Below are 22,189 nucleotides of genomic sequence, written 5' to 3'. Positions count from 1 at the left end.
GGTTGAGACAAACTGCCACATTGACTCAGGCAGTCAAGTGGACCAGATAGCTGAACAATTTCATTTGTCAAACAGACCTGCTAGAAATGTCTGAGAATGCCATAACCAGACAATAGTTGAAATAGTGAGGCATAAGCAGCTATCCTATCTGTCCAAAAAGCATTAAGCTGATAATTTTCTTTGTTTGTGCATAATTGTTAACATCTGACTAAGCATATAATAGTATTAAAGTATTGGTATTTATTTATGCTGCAGGTATATTTACTTGTTCCTATGTGATAGAGAATGGGAAAGTATATCTTATAAAGAACAACTTAGATACCTTGGTTATATAAATTAAAATTGAATAAAGATTATTTATGTATGCTGGAGAAATTCTCAACATAAAATTTTTGAAAGTAGGTGTTTAAGTGTTGTGATTCTGAATTTGAATTTCTAAGTTTAGACAAAATATCTGAAATGACATTTGTTGGGTAACTTGCTACTTGCATGTGGTTTTATAGTTGGTTGCATTACCTGCTTGCATGTGTGCCAGCTTGGCTGTAAGATTTTTGCAGCTACATAGATCCTTCATGTTGAATGAAGGCCAGCTTTGTCTGGCTATGTTTGCACATGTATGTGTGTATGTATATACATTTATATATTTGTTTTATACATTTATTTTAAATATTTATTTATATTTGGCTTTATATATTTGTTTATATATCCTACTTGATTAAAAAATATATTCCTGATGCATTACCATTGCATTAGTACTTGCCAGTACATATCTTTCAAAATACTTCTGAATGAAGAATGTCTTCTTTTCCTAGACTAACAGAAAGCTTCTTCTACCAGGCTGATATACAGACTACTTTCTATCTTAAAAATACATTTTATGGAAGACATCTGTAATGTGCTCTGAAAGTTTGACTTTTTCAGGTCAAAATGTGTGTTTAAAAGGAAGCCATGTTAAATAAAATATGCAGTAATTTGTTATAAATCTGAAGTACATGTAAAGCCTTAGTGCAGAAGGGTGAGTGAATAGTGTTTCAAGATCCACTGAAACATGTTGGTAGGTTGCACCTCTTACACAAGAGCTCCAAACAGAGTAACTGGCTCTATTTGACCCTGCTTTGACCAAGGAGGTTGAACTAGACAGTCTGCAGAGGTGCCTTCCACCCTCTGGGATTCTGTACAAAATCCTGCTAAGGGTTATTTGAGAGGATCATAATGTAAATCCAGAAATTCTAGTATATACACAAAAAGTATTTTACTTTTTATATATCTTTCGGATTCATTTGTAACTTATGTATGGTTTCATAGTAGTTCACTATCTCTACCTGTTAGGCTAAATCTAAGCTATGCTAGGTGTTGAGTCAGTTTTGCCACATAAAGTTAACTTGGGCCATCACTGTGTTAAATGTATATGGAGTGTAACACTGAGGGAAAAGCTTATTTCTGGTGCAGAAGAAATACTAAAGGTATCCTTATTTCTCTAGGGAATGCTTCCAAGGCTAGTGTACAGCAGAAGATGAGCTCTGAGGCACCTAAAAGGCTTTGCAAAAGCTTACCAGCATCTCCTACTTCCTCACCTCAAGTTCAGCAAAAAAGACTCACTGAAAGAATGGGAAGGAGCATTGATGACCTGCAGATAATTGGCAAGCGTGACTACATTGATGTCCAGGATAAAATTGGTTTTGTTGGAAGTTCTGAAACCATAAGGAGAGTACAAGAAGAACTCTTTCTTAGCAGTTGTGAGTCTGCAAAAACAGTTTGTGACTCAGAGCTAGCATCTGCTGAAACATTTGAAGATATTGTAAAAGAAGAGTTATCTGAAAATACATTTGAGAGTAAAGAAGTGGATGCAGACCTAAAATATCTTGACAGTGGTGGAGCTGCAGCTGAGCCATCATTACATCGACCAGACAATCTGAAAGGCCTGCCTTCATTTCAGAAGAGTCAGACGAATTTTGCAGGGTTGGGCTTAGCATTTTCTGTTCATGGAGGATCATCAGCTATTGCTCGCTGGCCAAGCTTTGCAGACAAGAATGTAGTTCCTGAAGACTGGGAGAGTCTTGCTTTTTCTTCAGCAAATAAGGATACCCCAAAACCATCTGAAAGCCCTGATGATAGGTAGGCAGAGAAACAAAATATGAAATAATCAATAGTAGCTCAGTATACGTGCTTTAATTTCAGTTATTGGTCTTGATTACTATTTTACAAAAATTGGAAACCTGAAAATTAAGTAAATGCTTTCAATGGCTGTCATAAACCAATTCATGAAGCTTTTAATCTATAGAATTGCATTATTTACATAGCAAACTTGAAAAATCAATCATTTTGCCATGTATGGTAGTAGTAGAAACTTGTTATGCTAGCTCACCATCTCAAGCAAGTAGGTCTGAACAGATTATCCTTTTTGCTGTCTGCCATTCAAAAATAAGTGTTAATGATGACTGATAATAGCAGTATTGGAGAAATGTTTGCCGTATTTCCTCCTCCTGCTTGCCCGAGTGGCTAGCAAATATGCATTTTTAATGTTTCCTGCTGTAGACAATAAACTGTGGCAAAACATATTCCTCTGTTTTCAGATGTACAGAAGACTATCTTGTGCTTATCTGTTGTGGATTATATGACCTCTTGCGTGGAGTTCTCCTAATTCTACCAGATGTCATGCTAGAAGATGTGATGGACAAACTTATACAGCCTGATTATCTTATAGTACTTGTGAACCACCCATCTCCTCTCATACAGCAAGGCGTCATTAAAGTAGGCCTATATAAAATGTGTTCAGCTAAAAAGTTGTGAACTAGCTTAGCTAACATGTTGGAAACGTGAAGCTTTGTTAATATTTTGCTTTCTTTTTTTCTAGTTTTTGAAGTTGACTTTGGAATTTTAAGATATTTCCACCACCACAGATTTAAAAAAAAAAGGGGGGGGGGCGGTGTGCAAACAACACAAGCATAAAATCTTTCAGTCTGTGATCTAAGCCAGAGGGCTTAGGAGTATATGATGGCTTTACTGATGTGAATGGAAACAACAATGCAGAAAAAGTTGGTTTCAATATGAAATGGAGATGCACTATGTTAATTGAACATGCAAGCAAAGTTTTAACTTCTGGCACAGTTGACTTTCAGTTATTCTGGGGAGCCATCCACACATTTGTGATCTGAACATGGACCTGAGGCCTCAAAACGTTTTCAGAGATTTTTGCATTATTGACAAGGACAATATTCCTGGATCATAAAATTATGTAGATTAAAAACTTCAAGTAGATTTATATTTTAATTTGAAGAATAAGATTATATGCCTTAACAAAAAAAAGATCCAAAAAGTCATGCACGTACTTGCATAGGCACCAAAGTGCAGGATTTATCAAGTATAAAAAGTTGGAATGCACTTCTGTATGCATTGTGTAACCCTTGTGTGTGGTTTCATCTCTCTGAAACTTGACTAGAACCCTAAAAGTCTTCAGATTAAAAGGATAAAGTCAGCTGTCAGTAGTAACAAGGGCAGTGCGGGCTGCAGTTATGGTAATGCAACTGAAGTTTTTAATCTGGAATTTTAAAAATTTTTATTTCAAACTGTTCCAGTTAGATGAGTACTTAACTTTCAAGGGAACTATATTGAATGTTTGTCTTACATCATAATTATGTGTTTATTTTTAGTTGTTGGATGCATATTTCAACAGAGCAAGGAGGGAGCAGAAGGAGAAATTCTTAAAGAATCGTGGCTTCTCCTTGCTAGCCAACCAGCTGTACCTCCACCAGGGCACTCAGGAAGTTGTAGAGTGCTTTTTGGAAATGCTCTTTGGCCGCTCTGTTAGCTTGGATGAAGAGTAAGTAATGCGTTGCTTTGTGCTCTGTAACTTAATATTTGCACTACAAGCAGCACGCTTTGCTGGAGAAAAGGGTTGTGATAGCTTTCTAATTACTGTTCTGTTCCAAGTAGTCATCAACCATAAAAAAATTCTTTTGAAACTGTTTTGAAATGCGTTGCTTGTTGCTTTAATATTTTAATATATTAATCTTCTTATGACTATTGTATGGCCCTTAAGCTGTTTGTAAGCAACTTCATCTGATGGGCACTATCAGCTGGGATCTTCTGAACCCTCAGCCCTTCTGAGGGCCTCCGAGGCCTTTGCACTTTGAATGTCCTGTCGTCAGTTTAACATTTCCTATTCTTTCTGATCCTACGTGAAACTCTGATTTATATCCTTAGAAGCTTTAAGCAGTAGTCACTAGACTTCTACTGTTGGATTTTGGTAGGCGGTTAAGGAAAAAGCTTGATGCCACGGCTGCTTCCTTACCTTGGCTCTGAGTTTAAATCCAGGTTTCCTTTAGGGAAAATCCCACAGATACACTGTTTCTGTGAAGCAAAGAGCCACCTCATATTGACACAAAAGGTGATTATCTTTAAGAAGACAATTATCTAAGCAAATTATATTTTTTAGAATATATTGGTATGACTACTGGAGGTACAGGGAGAAGATGCATCTAAGTATTGTCAGCAGTGCAAAAATTTTGCAAAAAAGCTCCTTCTCAGTTGCAGCCTCTGCAAGATTTGTAGCTGAATTACTTCTGCATGTTGGCCTGATCTTCAGCCTCCCCCCCAAAATATTTCTATTTTATTCCAAGACTTAAACCTGACTGCTTAACTGGCCCCAAAGCAGAGAACTGTTATTTCATCAGGACTTTTAATGGGGCTGGAAAGGTAATTCTTACAGCTTGGCTTCTTTTAAGATTGTGTATAATAGTTGTGTGATAGGCTGATAACCTTAAAATAATAAGCCAATTTATTAATGCACATGTAATACAAGGTGTGAAGCACTGTTCTAAATTCTACAATTGCAAGAAGAGAGATGTTGTAAAACCTTATTAAATGTCAGCAGTAATGGATATAGAACATCAAACCTGCTGTCAATCGGTACCAATACCAATGCCAAGCGGTATCTGCTTTCTTGATAATGTCTGTCCCAGTTGCAATACTTATTACTGGAAAGATGAGTCATATTTTTCTACACTGATTAAAAAAACCACTCTGTTTTCATGAAATCTATATTGTAGGCAGTTGGTAGTTAACAGAAGCTTCAGATAGACATTTTAGATGCTTCATTTCCTTATGGCTCTTTCAAGTGTTTATTTTGCTCTTCCTTTAGTAGATGGGCATCATTGCTGCAATTAAATTTAGGAAATTGCCATTTACATCTTTGTCAAAATACTGGCATAGGCTGGTATTCCAATTGCATAGGCCAGGTTGCTATTTTAAGGATGTCACTCATTTATATTTACTTTTATAGATTTGATCTGGAAGATGTCAAGAATGTTGGACTCTTTCAAAAATGGTGTGTCATTCCTGTTCTGGGTCTTATAGAGAACTCTTTGTATGATAATGTTCTGCTGCATAACTGCTTCTGTCTCCTGCTGCAAATCATAAGTTCCTGCTCAAAAGTTGCAGACCTGCTGCTTGATAATGGTTTGCTCTACGTGTTGTGTAATACACTGGCTACTCTCAATGGACTGGAAGCAAAGTGAGTATAGTACCAGTTGCTATAAAAAAAGCTCAGGCACAACCTTAATTGTAGCAAAAGATAATATATGGCATTCTTACTACTTGCTAAAATGATAAGAGAACATGTATAAAGTAGCACTGTTTTGAGGTTTTCAGCTTTAATTTTACCTTTGGGTGAAAGTTAATGTTTTAGATATTCAGTTCAAACGATAGAAAACAATGGATATAAAATGTTATTTCTGTACCATAAGTTTTCACGTGAAACAAAATTTTAAAATGCAAGTTTGTCACATTGTGTACACTTTGGATGCTTTTCCTGATAAAACTCACCCGAACAGTAAGATAAAGGCCCAGGAGATGGTACCATTCTACTGTATCTATAGCCAATGTAAAACTGCAGGAAAAGTCTCTCCTGTGCTGCCTGTGATTTAATATTTGAGATTTTGAGTAACTTAAATGACTTCATTAATTACAAGCATTCTGTACTTTGAGAGGTTCTACAGTGCAGGAAGGAGAAGGGGGATTTTTGTTAATTCATTTCATTAGTTGGTATCCTGAAGAAATACAGATTTCCTTTTTACCCCAGTATGGTTTCAGTTCAGCGTGGTTATAAAATGATCCTATCCAGATTTTTTTTTTTTTTGAGACATACAGGATTTAAGATGTGATCTGTAACTTAGAAATCTCATGATACATTGTTGCTTTTGCAATAAAACTTGGTTACAATTTTAATGTTAGAATGTCTCAAAGACTTTCAGGCATCCAATCTGCAAAAGTTAATAGTAAAGAGGTGGTTTTTATTACAGTTTTCTGGCATTCAGCAGTAACATTTTTATATGAAGTACAATATAATATTAGGTATGGTTGGCAGAAGTAGTGAGGGGAGTAGTAATGGGGCGGGGGGGGGGGTGGTGATATGGGTTACAGTGTACTAGAATTGTCACATTTCTGGTAACTACAGCTTTGTTTGCAGCATTCCCTTGAATGACTACAAGTTACTCGCATGTGATATCCAACAGCTGCTGGTAGCAGTTGCCATTCATGCCTGCAGCTCCTCAGGTTCTCAATATTTTCGTGTTATTGAAGACCTCATTGTGCTGCTGGGTCATCTTCAAAATAGTAAAAATGCAAGGATGCAAAGTAAGTTACCTGCTTATTTTTGGGCTCATGGGATTGGAGAAGTAAATTACTTCCCCATTGAATTTTTGTTTGTTTGTTTTTAAATTAATATTCCTGCTGAGGGAGATGGGGGAATTTTCTGGTGATGGATCTTCTTTCTCTTTTAGGTGGTTTCAAAGTAATAGTTTTCCTTAGGAGCCTGCGTTGTGGTCAAGAGTTGTGTAGTGCTAATCTGAACAAATAGTGACTGTAAAAATTCATTAAAGGTGTTTAAATGGAAATGTTCTATACAGTTTTGTTTAGCTTAATTCAGAATAATCAAATTCCATGGCTTTTCCATGAGAACTCAGTTGTGTACTGTCTATATCTATGGAATAATGAGGTGACTTTATGTGACTTCTGTGGAATCGAGAATTTGACAGCTCTGACACATTTTCTTATGTTCTTTTACAAACATCTGGTAAAAATTCTTGAAGACTTGTGAAGAATGTCCTATGTCCTTTGTATGCCTCTCTTTGTAGATATGGCAGTTGTTCTACAGCTGAGAGTTCTTCAAGCAGCTATTGAATTGATAAAAACTACAGCAAACCAAGATGCTCAGGAGCAGGCTGGTTCAGCTCCACAGCCATCAGCACCGCATCGCGCAATGTTTCAAAAGCGTAAAGGCATTGCTGGTGAGTAGCCAAAGCGCAGTATTCCTTCTCCTGTATATATTGCTTTCAAGCTAATTTCAGTGATACAACAAATGAGTCCTGTTGCTTTGCTTTTTCTGTGAATTGGCTTTATGAATCAATACATATGTTTTAGAATAACGTAGCCTGTATCCATTTTGAACTTGTGGGGTTTTTTTATGAGGAGGCGGCAGTGGAGTATGAAAATGAAACCTCGGTCACCTTATTCTCACTGCAGTGTCTAAAGCCAGATATTACCTTCTTTTGAGATTCTCTTCAGTTCACAAGTTGCTTAGTAAAGATATTTTTGATCCATAGTGGTTTTAATAGGTAACTTGACAACAGTAAGGAAATAAAATAATGAAGTTAGTGCCTGTAACTTTAACACAGCTATGATGTGGGGATTGCATTTTTGCACAATTTTGCACAATTTTTATGTAGTAATCATTCTGATTACTAGAAAACATACCTGGTACTCCACATTAATAGTTATGAGTATGAGATTCCTAGATTCCACTGTGGTTGTGCTTGTAAAATGTTTGTGCAGTTCTAGCTTTAGCTGTAATACTTTGTGTGTGACAGCTTGTGAGTCATTCTGTAAAGGTTTAGGAGTCTTCTGGCTGGAAATTGATTTTATGTCTCTCATAAATGATATTGCATTGAAGACTTTATAGAAGATATAATTCTAAAACCTGACATATGAGTTGTTTAAAACAAATAAACAATTATTATTATCTTTTTTACTATGTTTCTCTCAGTAGTGTCAGCTTTCAAGGCCCCTCTCCATCAGCCTAGTAAATGTAGTGAAAACACTTTTATATTAGTAAATATAAATATCTGGTAAGGTGCTAAAGATAGTTATTTCTGAAAGAGGCAAATACAGTCAAGGCCCAGCAGTTCATTTCAGTAAAATTTTAAGGAATATTATAAGTTCAAAATAGTACGTCTATCAAAACAGGCAGCAGTGGGTATGGTACAAAATGTGTTTGTTTATAAGCAATTAATATAACTGACTCCTTATTTGTGCTGATAAAGGTAGTTTCTGGTATGCAATACTTTTTGGATGTATCATTAATTTTTAATCCTTTAAAAAGAGGAATAAATAACTTTTTTTTTAGAACCTGCTTTACACAAAAATACACAAGCTGTACAGTAAATATGATTTTGAGACTAACTCATTTCATGGTATCACTTCTTCCATTTTATATATTTAATTTGAAATAGAAAAGCTCTTAAAAGGAGGAGATGAACACCCAAATGACACTTATGCTCTCTTCAAGATTAATGCATTTCAAATTTTTTGTTTCCTTAAATGATGTGAACTCTTTAGATGCATGCAGCTGTGATTGTGGTTTGTTGGGTTTTTTTTGGGGGGGAGTGGGGTGGGGAGAATATTAGTAGGATGCTTTTAATCCTTCTCTGTTTAAAGGCTCCAGAAAGTTTTCACTTGCTCAGTCTGATGCCCTGCTGATGAAAATGCGTTCACTAGCAAGTGAGGAATTCAACATGATGATGCAGCGGAGAATGAGCCAAGAAAATCCTATCCAAGCCACCGAGACCGAATTTGTGCAAAGGTTACAGCGGCTGACTGTTCTAGCCGTTAACAGGCTCATTTATTTAGGTAGGATTTCTTTTTGTTCATTTCCCTTTTGATAGAGCCAGGGTAGCACTGTATGAAAAATGGATTCTTGCTTTTGGAGTGCTGAAGTGTTTGAGAGGAAAGTAATACCATTGCTGCTAGTTTAATGGATTTAACTGTGAAACATTCTTTTGGTGAGTTGTCTCACAGTATTATGTAACTGACAATCTGGATACAGTTTGTCTGACTGAACTGAACAAGTTATTTTAATTCTACATTAATCCATTCATGTGTTAACTGCCTGAATTATTACCTGAAGATTTAACTCTGCCAAATGGAGCATCTGCTCTCTTAAAATGCATCAGTTGGCATGTTTCTATGAAATTGCTACATGTATTTGCAAGACTTGATGACTTTGGGGGCTTGTTCAAATTCCACAGAAGCAAGTGAAAGAATTTAGGACAAATAGTTGAATGGCTTTGTGATTAACTCTAAATGCTGATTGTTTCATAAGGGAAATGAAACAAGGAATTCTTTTTGATATTTAGAATAATAAAAATAAATATACCAGTGAAGGCAATATTTGATTTAATGCCATGTAAAGGACAAGGATTGTCTTGCTTGAGATGGTACTGATGAACATGTGCCTCTTAAATTTTAAGCATCTACTGAAGAGTGCCTTGATGTACTGGGTATAACAGAAGCCACAAGTCAAAGCAGACTTTCAGCATCCCAGCTGGACGTTCCTGAAGAGGAAAGCCAGCAAGAACTGCCTAACAGGACAAATCCTTTTCTTAAAGAAATGTTCAAAATGTTGGTGGAAGGAGTCAAAGTATCCATTGTAAGTAATTAGATGTTGTCCACATTAAAGTATATTTCATAAGGTTCCTTCATTAGGAATTTTTTATGCATAAAGTCTTCTGTCCATAAATGCTTTTCTTACTGCCTTTCTCAGTTCAGCTGTGGCATTAAAAACTTTGTTCAACTTCTGTTATTCTGCAGTTGTAAAACAATCAACACATCTGTTCTGATTTTTACCCTAGTATCTGGCAAAACTCTGCTGTTTGAACTAGCACACAAAGGTTAAATAGATTTGTGTAGTCCATAATTTTGCTTTGTCTCTTAAACCTCAAGGTTTAGGTGTGCTGGAGCCTATAAAACAAGATCTGCTGTGCATCCACAGAGGGAGAGTTTGAGAAACATGTGTCTCTAATATATTAGAATTGATGATGCAATTGTTGCCAGAGGGCTGAGAGTTTTCTTTTCTAGGATACGGGTATTAGCTTGTCAATCTTTCCAAGGTGATCAGGTTTCACTTGGGTAATTTGAAATGGTTTTATTGGGAAATTCAACTTACTGCTTCTTGCCTCTTTATTTTTCTTAGGTCAACTTTATCAAAAGTAGCTCAACCTAATTTTTTTTCTAGGTACGGAAAATTAAGTTTCTTAGGTCTATTATCATTCCATCATGCCATATTTGTAGTGCTTTTCAAAGATGCAGGTTTATTTTTGTGAGCACATGCACCTCAGTCCAATACCTGGTTTCTAATCTTTTGAGGTAATCCATTCAGAAACTAGTAATAAATGTAGAAGGGCTATTCATTAAAATAAGCAAACAACAACAAAAAAAATCCCCATTTTTTTTTTTAACCCTCGACCTGACAATTTTAACTTTTTGGATTGTTATACAGTCCCTGTAACCGAATATCCAGTATAGCTAGGAGCTGCATTCCTCATATTAGCAGAGTGAGAGAAAAACGCTTATTTTTTTTGAATGAACAATTTAGTAGAATGCCTTTTAACTCATAATAAATAATAAATGGTAAACTAAAACAAAACACTTTATATTGGTAGAGAAATCTTTATTGTCTTACATTTTGCTCATATTAACCATGTTTTGTAATGTGATACTTGGTAAAAGGAAGCCCTAACCCTGTAATATTAAAAGATGGTCTCATACTTAGGGCACCAGCAGAATGAACACACCAAAGCAGCAGTGGAAGAGAATCCTCTTGTCATGTAAGGACACATTCCGTACACAACTTGGGAGGCTTCTTGTGCACATCTTGTCTCCATCAAGGCCACTGCAAGAGAGAAAACAGGTTTTGGAGATGGTACATGAAATAAACCATCAAGAGATTATACGTGACTGTCTTATCCCAACTTTACAAGTAAGCTATTTGAGAGAAGTTTGTAAAACCTGTATTCAATTTCCTTGTTTAAATTTTACAGTTATTTATAACTGTATTTTTAGCAAAGTTCAGTGTAATGACAAAGTCATGTCATACAAAGTGTCTGTGTGTATTTCTGCAATTGCTCTATTAGCCTCTGGGTAGGTAGTTTCTAAGAGACAAGACAGGATTATGTTTTGGGTTTGACTCTGTAGCACATCAAATATCACATCTCCTGTGTAGTGCAGAAACAAAAGGTGGTACTAGTTTTAACATGAAGGATTTTCTGAGGATGCTAGGAATTGAGGTACCCTGAAAAAGCAGATTAATGAAGGAATTACCCTTGCCTTTGAACTCCAACTGCAGACTTCCTGGAACTTATAAGAACCGTTTGTCACTAGATTTTTTAAGAGGCAGTAAGTCCTCAATCAAAGCAGCACTTTATATATGCTTATATAGCCTTTATTAATTCTTAAAGTGGTGGGATTGTGTATTCTATGTTAACTCATATAGCTGAATGTTTTCTCCTTGCTTTTCTGGGTTTGTCAGGAAAAAGCTTTTCTGATTGTACTGTGTTAGTGCAAGCTTGAGAGAAAGCATTTCTTAAAGCTGTGATCAGGAATTGGGTTGGAATGTTACTGTTTGAGATCTTTAGAAACTGCAAAAATGAAATTAATGATCTAAGACATGCCACAGTTTGAGTCACTGTATACTGAGAAAATCCTTATTGGATATGACACTTAGGTGTTTCTTATCACATATTAATTATTCAGTTAAATTAACACTTTCACCAGTAAGAAAAGAGCTGATACACTAGCCATGGCTTCTTTGGGGGAGTGTCATACTGAGTGCATTTGTGGCCTGTGTCTGCTTAACTTCATTATCTGTCAGCTCTAATTTGGTTAATCATACAAGGTGTAGCATTCTTGGCAGGAAAAACTAGGAGTCTCTGGCACATATTTCCTGAAGTATAAACAGAGCTGCAGGAGCTGAGTACTTGGAAAAGAAACTTAACTGTCCTGTAAGCCATTTGAAAAGTCACAGTATGCTGAGAGAAGTTTTATCACGTGAAGGATTAAATTTAGTATGTTCTTTCTAGTTCTATAGAAGTTTGTCTTCAAATATTAAGTAGCCATTTTCTTTGAATAACAGAAAAATTAGAAGAAACATGTCCAGGCTGACTGGAAAAGGGAATAAAGATGGAGGAAAAGGCTGCTTGGTCTTGCATTGTGGAAATGAGAATGACCATACATCTTCTTTCCTCTTTTCCCTTCTTTTCTTCTTCTAGCATGGACCTAAATTAGTGCTCTATTTATATGAGTTAATGCACAGTCACAGTGATGAAATGACTAAAGAAGAACAAAGAGCAGCAGGAGACTTTGTGAATACACTAAAATGTTGTGGCTATAAATGTATTCCCCTGAGCCCACGACCAAAACCAGATCTAATAAAAGCTTTGAAAGAGGTTTGTGAATAAAAACCTGGCTATATTTGAAATAATTGTCTGTTATGTGGGGTCAGAATTTTGCTACAGACCACAATTTGTTTGCTTGGTGCGTGGCTTATGCTTTTGGGGATTCTCTTTGGGTTCTGAGTGTTTCTATCACACATATTCAATGCTTCACAGCAACCTCACATGTTAATGCTTCTTGGCTAAGCATATTACTTAACCCAGGCAAAGCTGAGAGTTCATAAGCTACTGGTATGTCTTATTGTTTGGAAAAAAAATATGGTTCCTTGGAAAATAAAATCTTAATATAATAAAACTGTGGTACCTGAAATGAAGTCTTCATGGTTTAAAATGCTGTGAAGATACCAGCTGAACAGTTTTATCAGTCTTGCTTTTTGAAATTGGCATATTCTTTAGCATCTGCTTCCTTATTTTGTCTTTAAAAAAAGTAATGCAAAAACTTTGATTCAGGATCAGAAGAAATATGAGATGGAAGAAGGTGTAAACAAAGCTGCCTGGGAGAAGACAATGGCTAATAATCGACAAAAGTAAGTGTTGCCTTAAAGGGCCTGCAAGAACCCTGTAAGAATGTTCTCTGTTCAGCATGCCCCATGGCAGAATTGCCTATATGATTATTATAGATGTGTTTTTCAAGTAACAGCATTGCTAGCTTTCAGATTTTTAGTTTAGTTTACTGCTATAAAAGAGCTTGATTATATATGCATTTTGATATGTTGTATAATAAATGCATTATGTGAACTTCAGAATACTGAACTGATTTTGCACATTTGGCACTTCACCCTTAGTTCTACCACTGTTTTATCTGTCCAATCACCTCACCTGTTGCTGTGGTCTGTGCAATTAAATGTAAGAGAAATGTCCCTGCTACTAACCTTGATCTTCAAGTAAAATATATTTGGCATAGTATTTGAACACTTTTGTGAGCTACATAGATTGCTGCTACTTGGTATAATGTAAGTCTTGGTAGGCTGTGGTAGAATAAGAGGTTCTTTCCATTAATTGACATTTCAGGCTTTGCCATAAAAATCAGATCTGAGATGCACAGAGAGCATGCTATAATGTAGGCAAGTGTAGCAGCTGTAAAGGTCAGCTTAGTCGAGTCTGCCCAGATAAGCAATAAGAATTCACTATGTTGAATGACTTGAGATTTGAGCAGTGGCATTGATCTTCTGATTGGCTTGGCTTGTCTTAAGTCACAAATTATAGCTTTTTGTGAAGGCTAAGAGGCAGAAGGTATTTATATGTCTTGTGAAAATTATGTAGGCTAAGTTGCTCTGCCTCTGCTGTAACAAGAACTGTGGATATCTACTGCCAAACTGATACTTTATAAGGGCTTTTGATGTCTTGCCTTCCTATCTCAGTGTGTGTACTTGACATTTTAAAACACAACTCTTTTTCCTCAGTCTCTTTCAGCGTCTGGATACAAAGTCTAAAGACATTTCTAAAATAGCTGGAGACATCACACAAGCTGTGTCTCTGTCACAAGGAATGGAAAGGAAGAAAGTAATCCAGCACATCAGGGGGATGTATAAGGCAGAGCTAAGTGCCAGCAGACATTGGCAGGAACTTGTTCAGCAGCTTACTCATGATCGGTAAGTTGTTCTCTCACCTCAGAGAAAGCCAGAGAGAGACTCAATGCCTGACATATGCTTCTTATTCTGCTTAGAGGCACATGAAATGTAGATGATCTTGAAATTAGAATTTCTTACTTTTGGCAACCATCTGATGGTTAAAGACTTGTAAAATACTTGATTTATTCTCCTATGTTTTACAGTGAGTAGCCTTGTAGTATTTCTATGCCATTTAGACAGGTTTTTTTGTCAGGTGCAATTTGCTGTGCCCAACAGAATGACAAAGTTAAAGTTTTCATATCTTCTGTTACATTGATGGAGTAACAAAACTTCTTTGGGGTAATGTTATTCACATTAGCATCCAGATACTGTGTTCACTAATTTGCACAGAGCAAAAGATGCCAAGTCTTGACAAGAAACCAAACAGTGGTATTTTTACCACCGCACTAGTATTATGTCATGTCTATAGGAGCTGAGTTTTCAAAATATAGCATTGGATGCATCGTATTGCTGTTTTCATCAGAATTATAGTTACTCCAAGAGCTATCTTCCAGTAGTAGCTCAAAATAGCCAGTCAGTGGGATGAAAATAAACTACAGAATTCAGTCTTTTGATACCTTTTCAGAAATAATTGCCCAGTGTACTGCTGTGAAACTTCTGCCTTTTTACTTTTTAAAGAAAACCAAAATAAATAAGCAAATATGCTGCCTCTGCTGCCAAACTCAAACATGTTTTGTGTTTTGTTTCTTTGGGGTTTTTTTGGGTTTTTTTGTGGGTTTGTTTTTTTTTTTCCAGAGCACTCTGGTATGACCCACTCTATTACCCAGCTTCTTGGCAACTGGATCCAACAGAGGGCCCTAACAGAGAGAGGCGCCGCCTGCAGAGGTGCTACCTAACTATTCCAAATAAGTACCTTCTCCCAGACAGGCAGAAACAGGAAGGTAATTATAACATCTTCTAGGAGTATATCTGAATTGCAATGACTGTTAGTGCCTTATTATTTGTGGTTTTTTTAATAGGTGTGATAAAGACTCCATTATCTTACCTATTTGAAGACAAAACACATTCTTCTCACTCTTCTACTGTAAAGGACAAAGCTGCAAGTGAACATATAAGGTAAGGTTTGGGTAAAATTAACTTCCCTTTCCCACCTTCTCCCATTCCAAAGACAGAGTTTTCCTCACTTGTTTTGTCTAAATAAACATTAAAAAAACAATCAAGTGAGATGAGAGACAAATGTCAGAAATTGTAGGTTTTTTGCTATACTCAAGCAAAAGATCAGTGCTACTAACATGTGCATTTTCTCAGTCTTAAAGCAGTCTATCAACATGACTTCAAAAATCAGTAAAAGCAAATACCACCTGTTGTGATATGGGGATTAGATCTGTTAGGTCGTTCCATCAGTGTTCTCATTATCTCTGCTTTTACCATTGTGTTAGTCAACTCTGAAGTTGTGTTAATTTGCTGCCTATTACAAGCACTAATACTGCCTAAAATAACTGCAGAGAACACCCAAAGAAATAAATACAAACACACTAATGTGGAAGTCTAGAAAATTGAGATTCTGTTTTCTTTCCTTCCTTGGGATTTGAACCATTAGAGTCATGGTGTTATAAAGTCTGTCTTCAGCTGTAGTCTTTGAGGCCATTAGTTTTAGGTATGTGCCAAAAGGTATGTAAATCTGTAAGCAGTAATAAACTTTGACATATTTCAGAGTTAATCGAAGATGTATAAGTGTAGCACCTTCTAGAGAGACTGCTGGTGAACTTTTGCTAGGTAAGTAGAATTTTCAGTCCTCATAAATCTTTTTTTGTACAAGATTCTTCTGTATATACAAAGTTGGCTGGTTGTTTGGTTTTTTTTTTTAAGTAATTGAGCTGTTGCCTGACTTTATGAATTATATACTTTACAAATAAGTTTTGCCTTTTTTCCCTATGATTTGCATGAGTGCTTTTGGACTGTGGTTATGTTTTAAAGCTGCAGACCACTTGCTAATAGATGTGGAATCACAAATTCTATTTCTGTTAAGTACCGTCTTGCCCAGGTACTATTCTTAATATGTGTCAGAGGGGGACCCCAAAATTAGTTTTAGGTGGACAACCAGGTCCAAAACAGACTTTTATTCTGTCTGGGAAAGTCTGGGAAAACAACCAGTTAGAAACAGGGTTTATACAATTAGTTAGCACTCCAGTAACATAAAATGCAGGTTCGGATATCAGTTGAGGAAATTACTGGGTTAGGGCAAATAAGAATAATAGAGATCCACAGCATGCATACTCATGAAAAACAATGCCAGAGCTGTCCCTGACTCCAGGAAAATACACTCACTTATCTAGCAAGGAAATCACTTGCTTATTCCAGCAAGGAAAATACACTTGCTTATGCAGCAAGGAAAGTATCTAATAAGTTATCACTCATCCACACGCATAGGTGAGGCAGTCCCATGTTTGGGGAGGTTACCTTAGATGGCGTCCCAGTCCCAGGAGGGCTTTCGACAGCAGCAGACCCATGGCTCCAAGAGGACCACACAAAGGGGATCCTTGGCGGGAACCCCATTTTTATAGTCTTATCAGATCTGGCTGTGGGCATTCCAGAAGCTTCTCAGCTTCTCTGCACCCCCTACTCTGGCTATGGGCTCCACAAAACTTCTTGGCTTCTCTGCACCCCCCCCGGCTCTGGCTATGGGTGCCCAGAAACTTCCTGACTTCTTGGTGCCTCTCCCTTCTCCTGGCTAACGGCGAACAAAAGGAGCTATTAACTGTCCCACTGAAGGAGAGGGGGGATGTCTTGTGGAAGAGGGGGTGTGCATGCACCTTCCACATTGAAGAAAAGGGGTGGGGGAGAATGTGCAACTGCCACAGTATGCTTAACTCCTGGGCACTGTTTATATAACACTAACATGCATAATACAAATAGTAATATCATGTACCTTTATGCAACTATTTTTTCCTGCAGGAAAATGTGGCATGTATTTTGTTGAAGACAATGCTTCAGACACAATTGAAAATTCTGTAAGTATTAGATCATAATATTGTATAGCCTTCATTTTTCCAAACTGTAACCGTGAGTATCTTTTGTCTACTGCCACTGAGACTGCTGGAGTACTAGAGTTAGAAGTCTCTGGACAAGACCAGCCAAACTCATTAGTTTGAGTTCAGTCTTGCATCTGTTGCCCCTCCCTGTGGATTCAGTAGTGATAGCAGAAAACAGGAAAGACGTGGGGCTGCGACTGAGAGGGAATAAGGAGGGTGTGATGTGGGGAGGCTTCTGTATCTTGTTGCCCATTGCTCTGGGTTCATTAGCACGAGTGCACAGAGCTTGCTTGTGTCTGTACCTGAGAACTTGCCTTACTGGACACTGGACCACTAAGAAGTACAGAAACTCAGAAGTGTATGAGTTGTGCTGTACCCTAAAGCATCTGATTCTTGAATTTTCCATTATATAGGATGTTATAGCTCCTTCTTTAATCCTATATGAGAAGACTGGAACTGACCTCATCCTTCTAATTCACAAACGCTCTGATGTCCAGTTTAAGTTTATACACCCAATAGACATCTGAAAATAATCAAGACATAGATTATACTGATGGAAGTTTTGAACTATTTTCAGGAAGCTCTTCCTTGTATCCACTAAACACACAGCTCCTGTGGTTTAAGATGTTACCAGCTGTTTTGCTGCTTTGTCCTTCATAGAACTGTAAGAATTGGATTCATGGCAAAGCTTTGCTTGCTCTGGTTGGTTGTTCAATATTTTAGCTTAAGAGCCAGTGAAAATAATGGCATTATGGCTCGTGTTGGATAGGGAACTGGAGCAACTGAGGAGCATGTGTGATGTTCTGCCCACTGCCTTGAGGAGAAACGTATGAAAAAAGTCACAACAATGTCTTAAAGCATCACAGCAAAATTAAAGTTTGCCTTGTGATATGCTGTATGGTTATATACTGGCTGCATTGAAGAGTTTCTTGTTTAGAAAGTCTGCTGTTTAAAGTAACTTTTTAAATTGCAAATTCTGCAGAGTTTTCATGGGGAAACTGAACCAGCATCGTTTTCTTGGACCTATGAGGAAATTAAGGAAGTTCATAAGCGCTGGTGGCAGTTAAGAGACAATGCTGTGGAAATATTTCTAACAAATGGCAGAACTTTACTCTTGGCTTTTGATAATACAAAGGTAATGTGGCACTGATGCATAATAATATATCACAGTGTTTTGCTGTGTCTTCGTAATATGTACATTCATGAATTAGTTTCTGAGGAGACCTGCTGTGTGGACTAATTAAATTCTAATACCTTTATAAAACTTGGCTCATCTAGACTTCTAGGCAAACACAACCATGTTGTAAAATACATCTCTGTATTAAGACATAAAGAAATCTTAGTAATACTAAATATTATTCCATTACAGTAGATATCTGGAAATGTCTAAAATGAGAGAAACAGTTACTAAATCTTAGTAGTCTGAAGCTTTTTAATTACATTATTAAATCTATGGTATTTTCTTCTAGGTCCGTGATGATGTGTACCACAACATCTTAACTAACAATTTACCTAACCTTTTGGAATATGGAAACATGACTGCTTTGACCCACCTCTGGTGCACAGGACAGATTACTAACTTTGAATATCTGACTCATTTAAACAAACATGCCGGCCGTTCCTTCAATGATCTCATGCAATATCCAGTATTTCCTTTTATACTCTCTGACTACACTAGTGAAACGCTGGACCTAAATGATCCATCAGTATATAGGTAATATGAAATTTTTGGAACTGGTTATTTCCAAATACATGAACTAATCATCCAGTATAGCTTTTTAACTTTGTACTGAACTGCACTGCACACATATGTGAATGGAACTATTCAGGAACAAGCCTCATCCATAGTAACTTGGGCTTTTTACAATAAGTGGCTGCTTCACCTCAAATATTTAAATAAAATGCCTAGTATTATGAGGGTGTAGGTTCCAAGGATGCTATGAATTAGACCTATATACTGTTTTAATATGATATGGATAGTCCACAGACTTCAATAAAAGCTCTGTTTAAATTAATGTGATTAAACACTTCCAGGCCAACTAGTGAAAATTAAATAGAAAAAGAAATAGTATTATAAATTATTTGGCCAGTTACAAAATCATGTTGTCTTCATCGTGAATGGATCTAAGTGAATTGTCTCACCCTAATAAATATATGTAAGCTAATTTAATGTTTGTGTGCACGAAGTCTTTGCCTTGATATGATGTCTCTGATTTGACAAAGGCACTTTGCATTTGCCTGCCTGTTACTGTGTTATGGGGTAGCCTGTGGATCGGAGTTTGCCTTTAACACTAACTGAAAGTGATCTTTTTATTTTTCAAACTCTCTTCTAAAGCACTATTCAGTTTTGTTTGTACTTTTCATTATATTAAGGATTTTATTCTTATTAATGCATTATTAAATAGCATGAATCAGCATCTTTATAAAAATGACAAGATATCAGTACTACTTCTGTTACAGAAATCTGGTCAAACCAATAGCTGTGCAGTCTAAAGAAAAAGAAGATCGTTATGTGGACACTTATAAGGTAATCTGGATAACTTCTGCTTCTTGCCTTTTTTTCTGTGTATAAATGATATGGAGACTTTTATTTTTTTTACGTACATTGACTGGGGAAAAATAAGCCACAAATCCAATATTTTATGTCTATGGAATTCTCATTTTCAGTGTGCTATGTTTCCTGGGGATTGTTTTATAACATGCTTGGAACCTGTATTTATCTGTTCCTGTACTTGAAGTTGTCAATCCATTTAGTCTTTCTATATGATACTGCTGAGGAAGTTAATCAATATCTTCTTATGTATGAACATACATATATTTAAAGATCCCTCAAGACCAGGTAGATAACTTATTGCTGATATTTGAAATTACTTCAGTGGAACTTGTGGCTTTTCTTTCTGTTTAATAACAGAAAAGCTGTTTTCCCTCAAGTATGCTGTTTATTTTAACATGCTCTACTGTGATTACAGTGCTCCTTGATTTTTGTTCTTCAGAATGTTTTAAAGGTTGTAGGAAATAACATGCTGGGGAATGAAAGCATCTGCAGCTGGACCTTCAAACTTATGCCTATATCATCATGGTCTAGTGTATTATTTGCAAACATTGTTTTTTCCATTTAGTATTGAAAAGCCTATACAATGACTGCTGTGTTATAAAACAATAGGAAAAAGGCAAAACCAACAAATAATGAAAAACGGGTCATTTAAATTAGCTTAGGACTAATAACTAACTGGATTGTAAAAGTTACCATATTTCTTTAGACACTGAGCGTGTATGTGATTTCAAATCACTTTTAAATGTATGTTCCTCCAAAAGTTTTAAGTTTTATTCCAAAACAACTGAAACTCTTCTTTTTGTTATTGGAAGGAGGTAGGAGGTTTGTGATATTTTTTCCCTACTACTTTTCTAGTATTTGGAAGAAGAGTACCGTAAAGGAGCACGAGAGGATGATCCAATGCCCCCTGTACAACCATATCACTATGGATCTCATTATTCCAACAGCGGAACTGTGCTTCATTTCCTAGTTAGGCTACCACCTTTTACTAAAATGTTTTTAGCCTATCAAGGTAAGATTGCTTGTGCTTGCACTTGCCTTTTGCATCTGGGCCTTGGCCCAATGACTCAGGAATGCTGGATGTTACTCTGTTTAGCATAGTTTATCACATCCAAATAGGTGAATTCAGTAAAATTCTATGTGGTATGCTTTAACAGTAGACCCATTCTGAAATTATCAAGCTAGACCATAAAGCTGTACATCTTATATTTATACCTTAGTGTATGTAGAGTAAAAAGCTGATGTATATTTGACTTGCAGTCCATGTATAACACATTGTAATTGAGATAGAAGAATTCTAAATATTCTCAGCTAACTAGAAAACAGTTATCTACTTGAAGTTGCAGGTGTGCAACTGTTATCATGTCCATCATCGATGTAACAAATTCAGTTTGGATTTCTTTACAGATCAAAGTTTTGACATCCCAGACAGAACTTTTCACTCTACCAATACAACCTGGCGACTGTCTTCGTATGAATCAATGACTGATGTGAAGGAGCTTATCCCAGAATTTTTCTACCTTCCTGACTTTCTAGTTAACAGAGAAGGTATACTAAGAGGGTAACAAAACTATATGCTCAAAACAGCTGTATGGTTGAATCTATGGGTTGAAACTGAGAGTATTTCTATCCCTTGATTGAATATGCTAAACAGTAAGATGTATGGGAAAAATCTGGCACGAATTTGCAGGATATGCTACAAAAACTGTTATGTAGGACTTAAGGAAAGTTTTTTCATAATTATGTCATAAGTGCAAAGGAGGTTCCTGTTGTCTGATTTTTTTTTTTCCATTTGAATGAGTATGTACAGCTTGAATGTGTTTGAGGGGGACTTGTTAGTGGTGCTGCTTTGATCAGCAATTAATGTGCTTAATGGTCAGCTTTCATAGAACTCTGTAAAGACCTTTTTGCAGTTACTGTCAACTAAAAAGTTGGATCATTTACTCCTGTGTTTCTAGGTTTTGATTTTGGAGTACGTCAAAATGGTGACAGAGTTAACCATGTCAATCTTCCACCCTGGGCTCGTAACGATCCTCGTCTGTTCATCTTGATTCATCGTCAGGCTTTGGAGTCTGACCATGTTTCCCAGACAATCTGTCACTGGATTGATTTGGTGTTTGGTTATAAACAAAAAGGCAAGGCCTCTGTTCAGGCTATTAATGTCTTCCATCCTGCAGTAAGTATCTGTTAAGCAGTTGTGTTTGTTCATTGTACTTAACTTAATGGGGGAAAGTTCAGTCTGACCTGCTTGGAAAACATCCAGCATGAAGCAAGATCGCTTGCTCATGAAGTGTTGTAGAATAAGAAAATTATTAACCATTTCAATGTGGAACTCATAAGATTACAAGGACTGTTGTGAGACTGACTGTGTTTGTGTTTGTCTTTCTTGCCTGGAGATAGGCATGGAGGATGATCAGGTATGGGAATTAGACTTTCTGTAGAGTTGTTTGCAATGGCATACAGGTATTGTTTTTGTGTGTACCTGCATCCGTCTCATTCAAAAGAAGCCTTTCAGTTAGGCAGATTGTG

At 36.6% G+C, this 22,189-nt stretch overlaps 1 protein-coding gene across 1 annotated transcript in view; it reads left to right on the top strand.

Annotated features, from left to right (window-relative positions):
* The window catches only part of LYST (lysosomal trafficking regulator), a gene marked incomplete at its 5' end in the record, with an annotated part of 66,810 nt that overhangs the window by 30,859 nt on the left and 13,762 nt on the right, over positions 1-22,189 (top strand). The window contains 22 exons of the mRNA XM_080341600.1: positions 1,482-2,115; positions 2,574-2,751; positions 3,651-3,820; positions 5,282-5,512; positions 6,467-6,633; positions 7,134-7,286; positions 8,713-8,904; positions 9,525-9,703; positions 10,826-11,032; positions 12,321-12,497; positions 12,954-13,030; positions 13,907-14,095; positions 14,870-15,015; positions 15,094-15,190; positions 15,789-15,850; positions 17,030-17,085; positions 18,089-18,241; positions 18,576-18,820; positions 19,567-19,633; positions 20,516-20,672; positions 21,068-21,208; positions 21,619-21,836. Of these exons, the coding sequence (XP_080197726.1) occupies positions 1,482-2,115; positions 2,574-2,751; positions 3,651-3,820; positions 5,282-5,512; positions 6,467-6,633; positions 7,134-7,286; positions 8,713-8,904; positions 9,525-9,703; positions 10,826-11,032; positions 12,321-12,497; positions 12,954-13,030; positions 13,907-14,095; positions 14,870-15,015; positions 15,094-15,190; positions 15,789-15,850; positions 17,030-17,085; positions 18,089-18,241; positions 18,576-18,820; positions 19,567-19,633; positions 20,516-20,672; positions 21,068-21,208; positions 21,619-21,836 (3,896 nt within the window). The remainder of the gene's footprint in view (positions 1-1,481; positions 2,116-2,573; positions 2,752-3,650; positions 3,821-5,281; positions 5,513-6,466; positions 6,634-7,133; positions 7,287-8,712; positions 8,905-9,524; positions 9,704-10,825; positions 11,033-12,320; positions 12,498-12,953; positions 13,031-13,906; positions 14,096-14,869; positions 15,016-15,093; positions 15,191-15,788; positions 15,851-17,029; positions 17,086-18,088; positions 18,242-18,575; positions 18,821-19,566; positions 19,634-20,515; positions 20,673-21,067; positions 21,209-21,618; positions 21,837-22,189) is intronic.

The sequence above is a fragment of the Nesoenas mayeri genome (genome assembly GCF_963082525.1).
Source record: "Nesoenas mayeri genome assembly, chromosome: 3".
Lineage (NCBI taxonomy): Eukaryota > Metazoa > Chordata > Aves > Columbiformes > Columbidae > Nesoenas > Nesoenas mayeri.
Note: the sequence above shows the minus strand (reverse complement) of the source record. Positions and strands in the feature narration are given on the sequence as shown.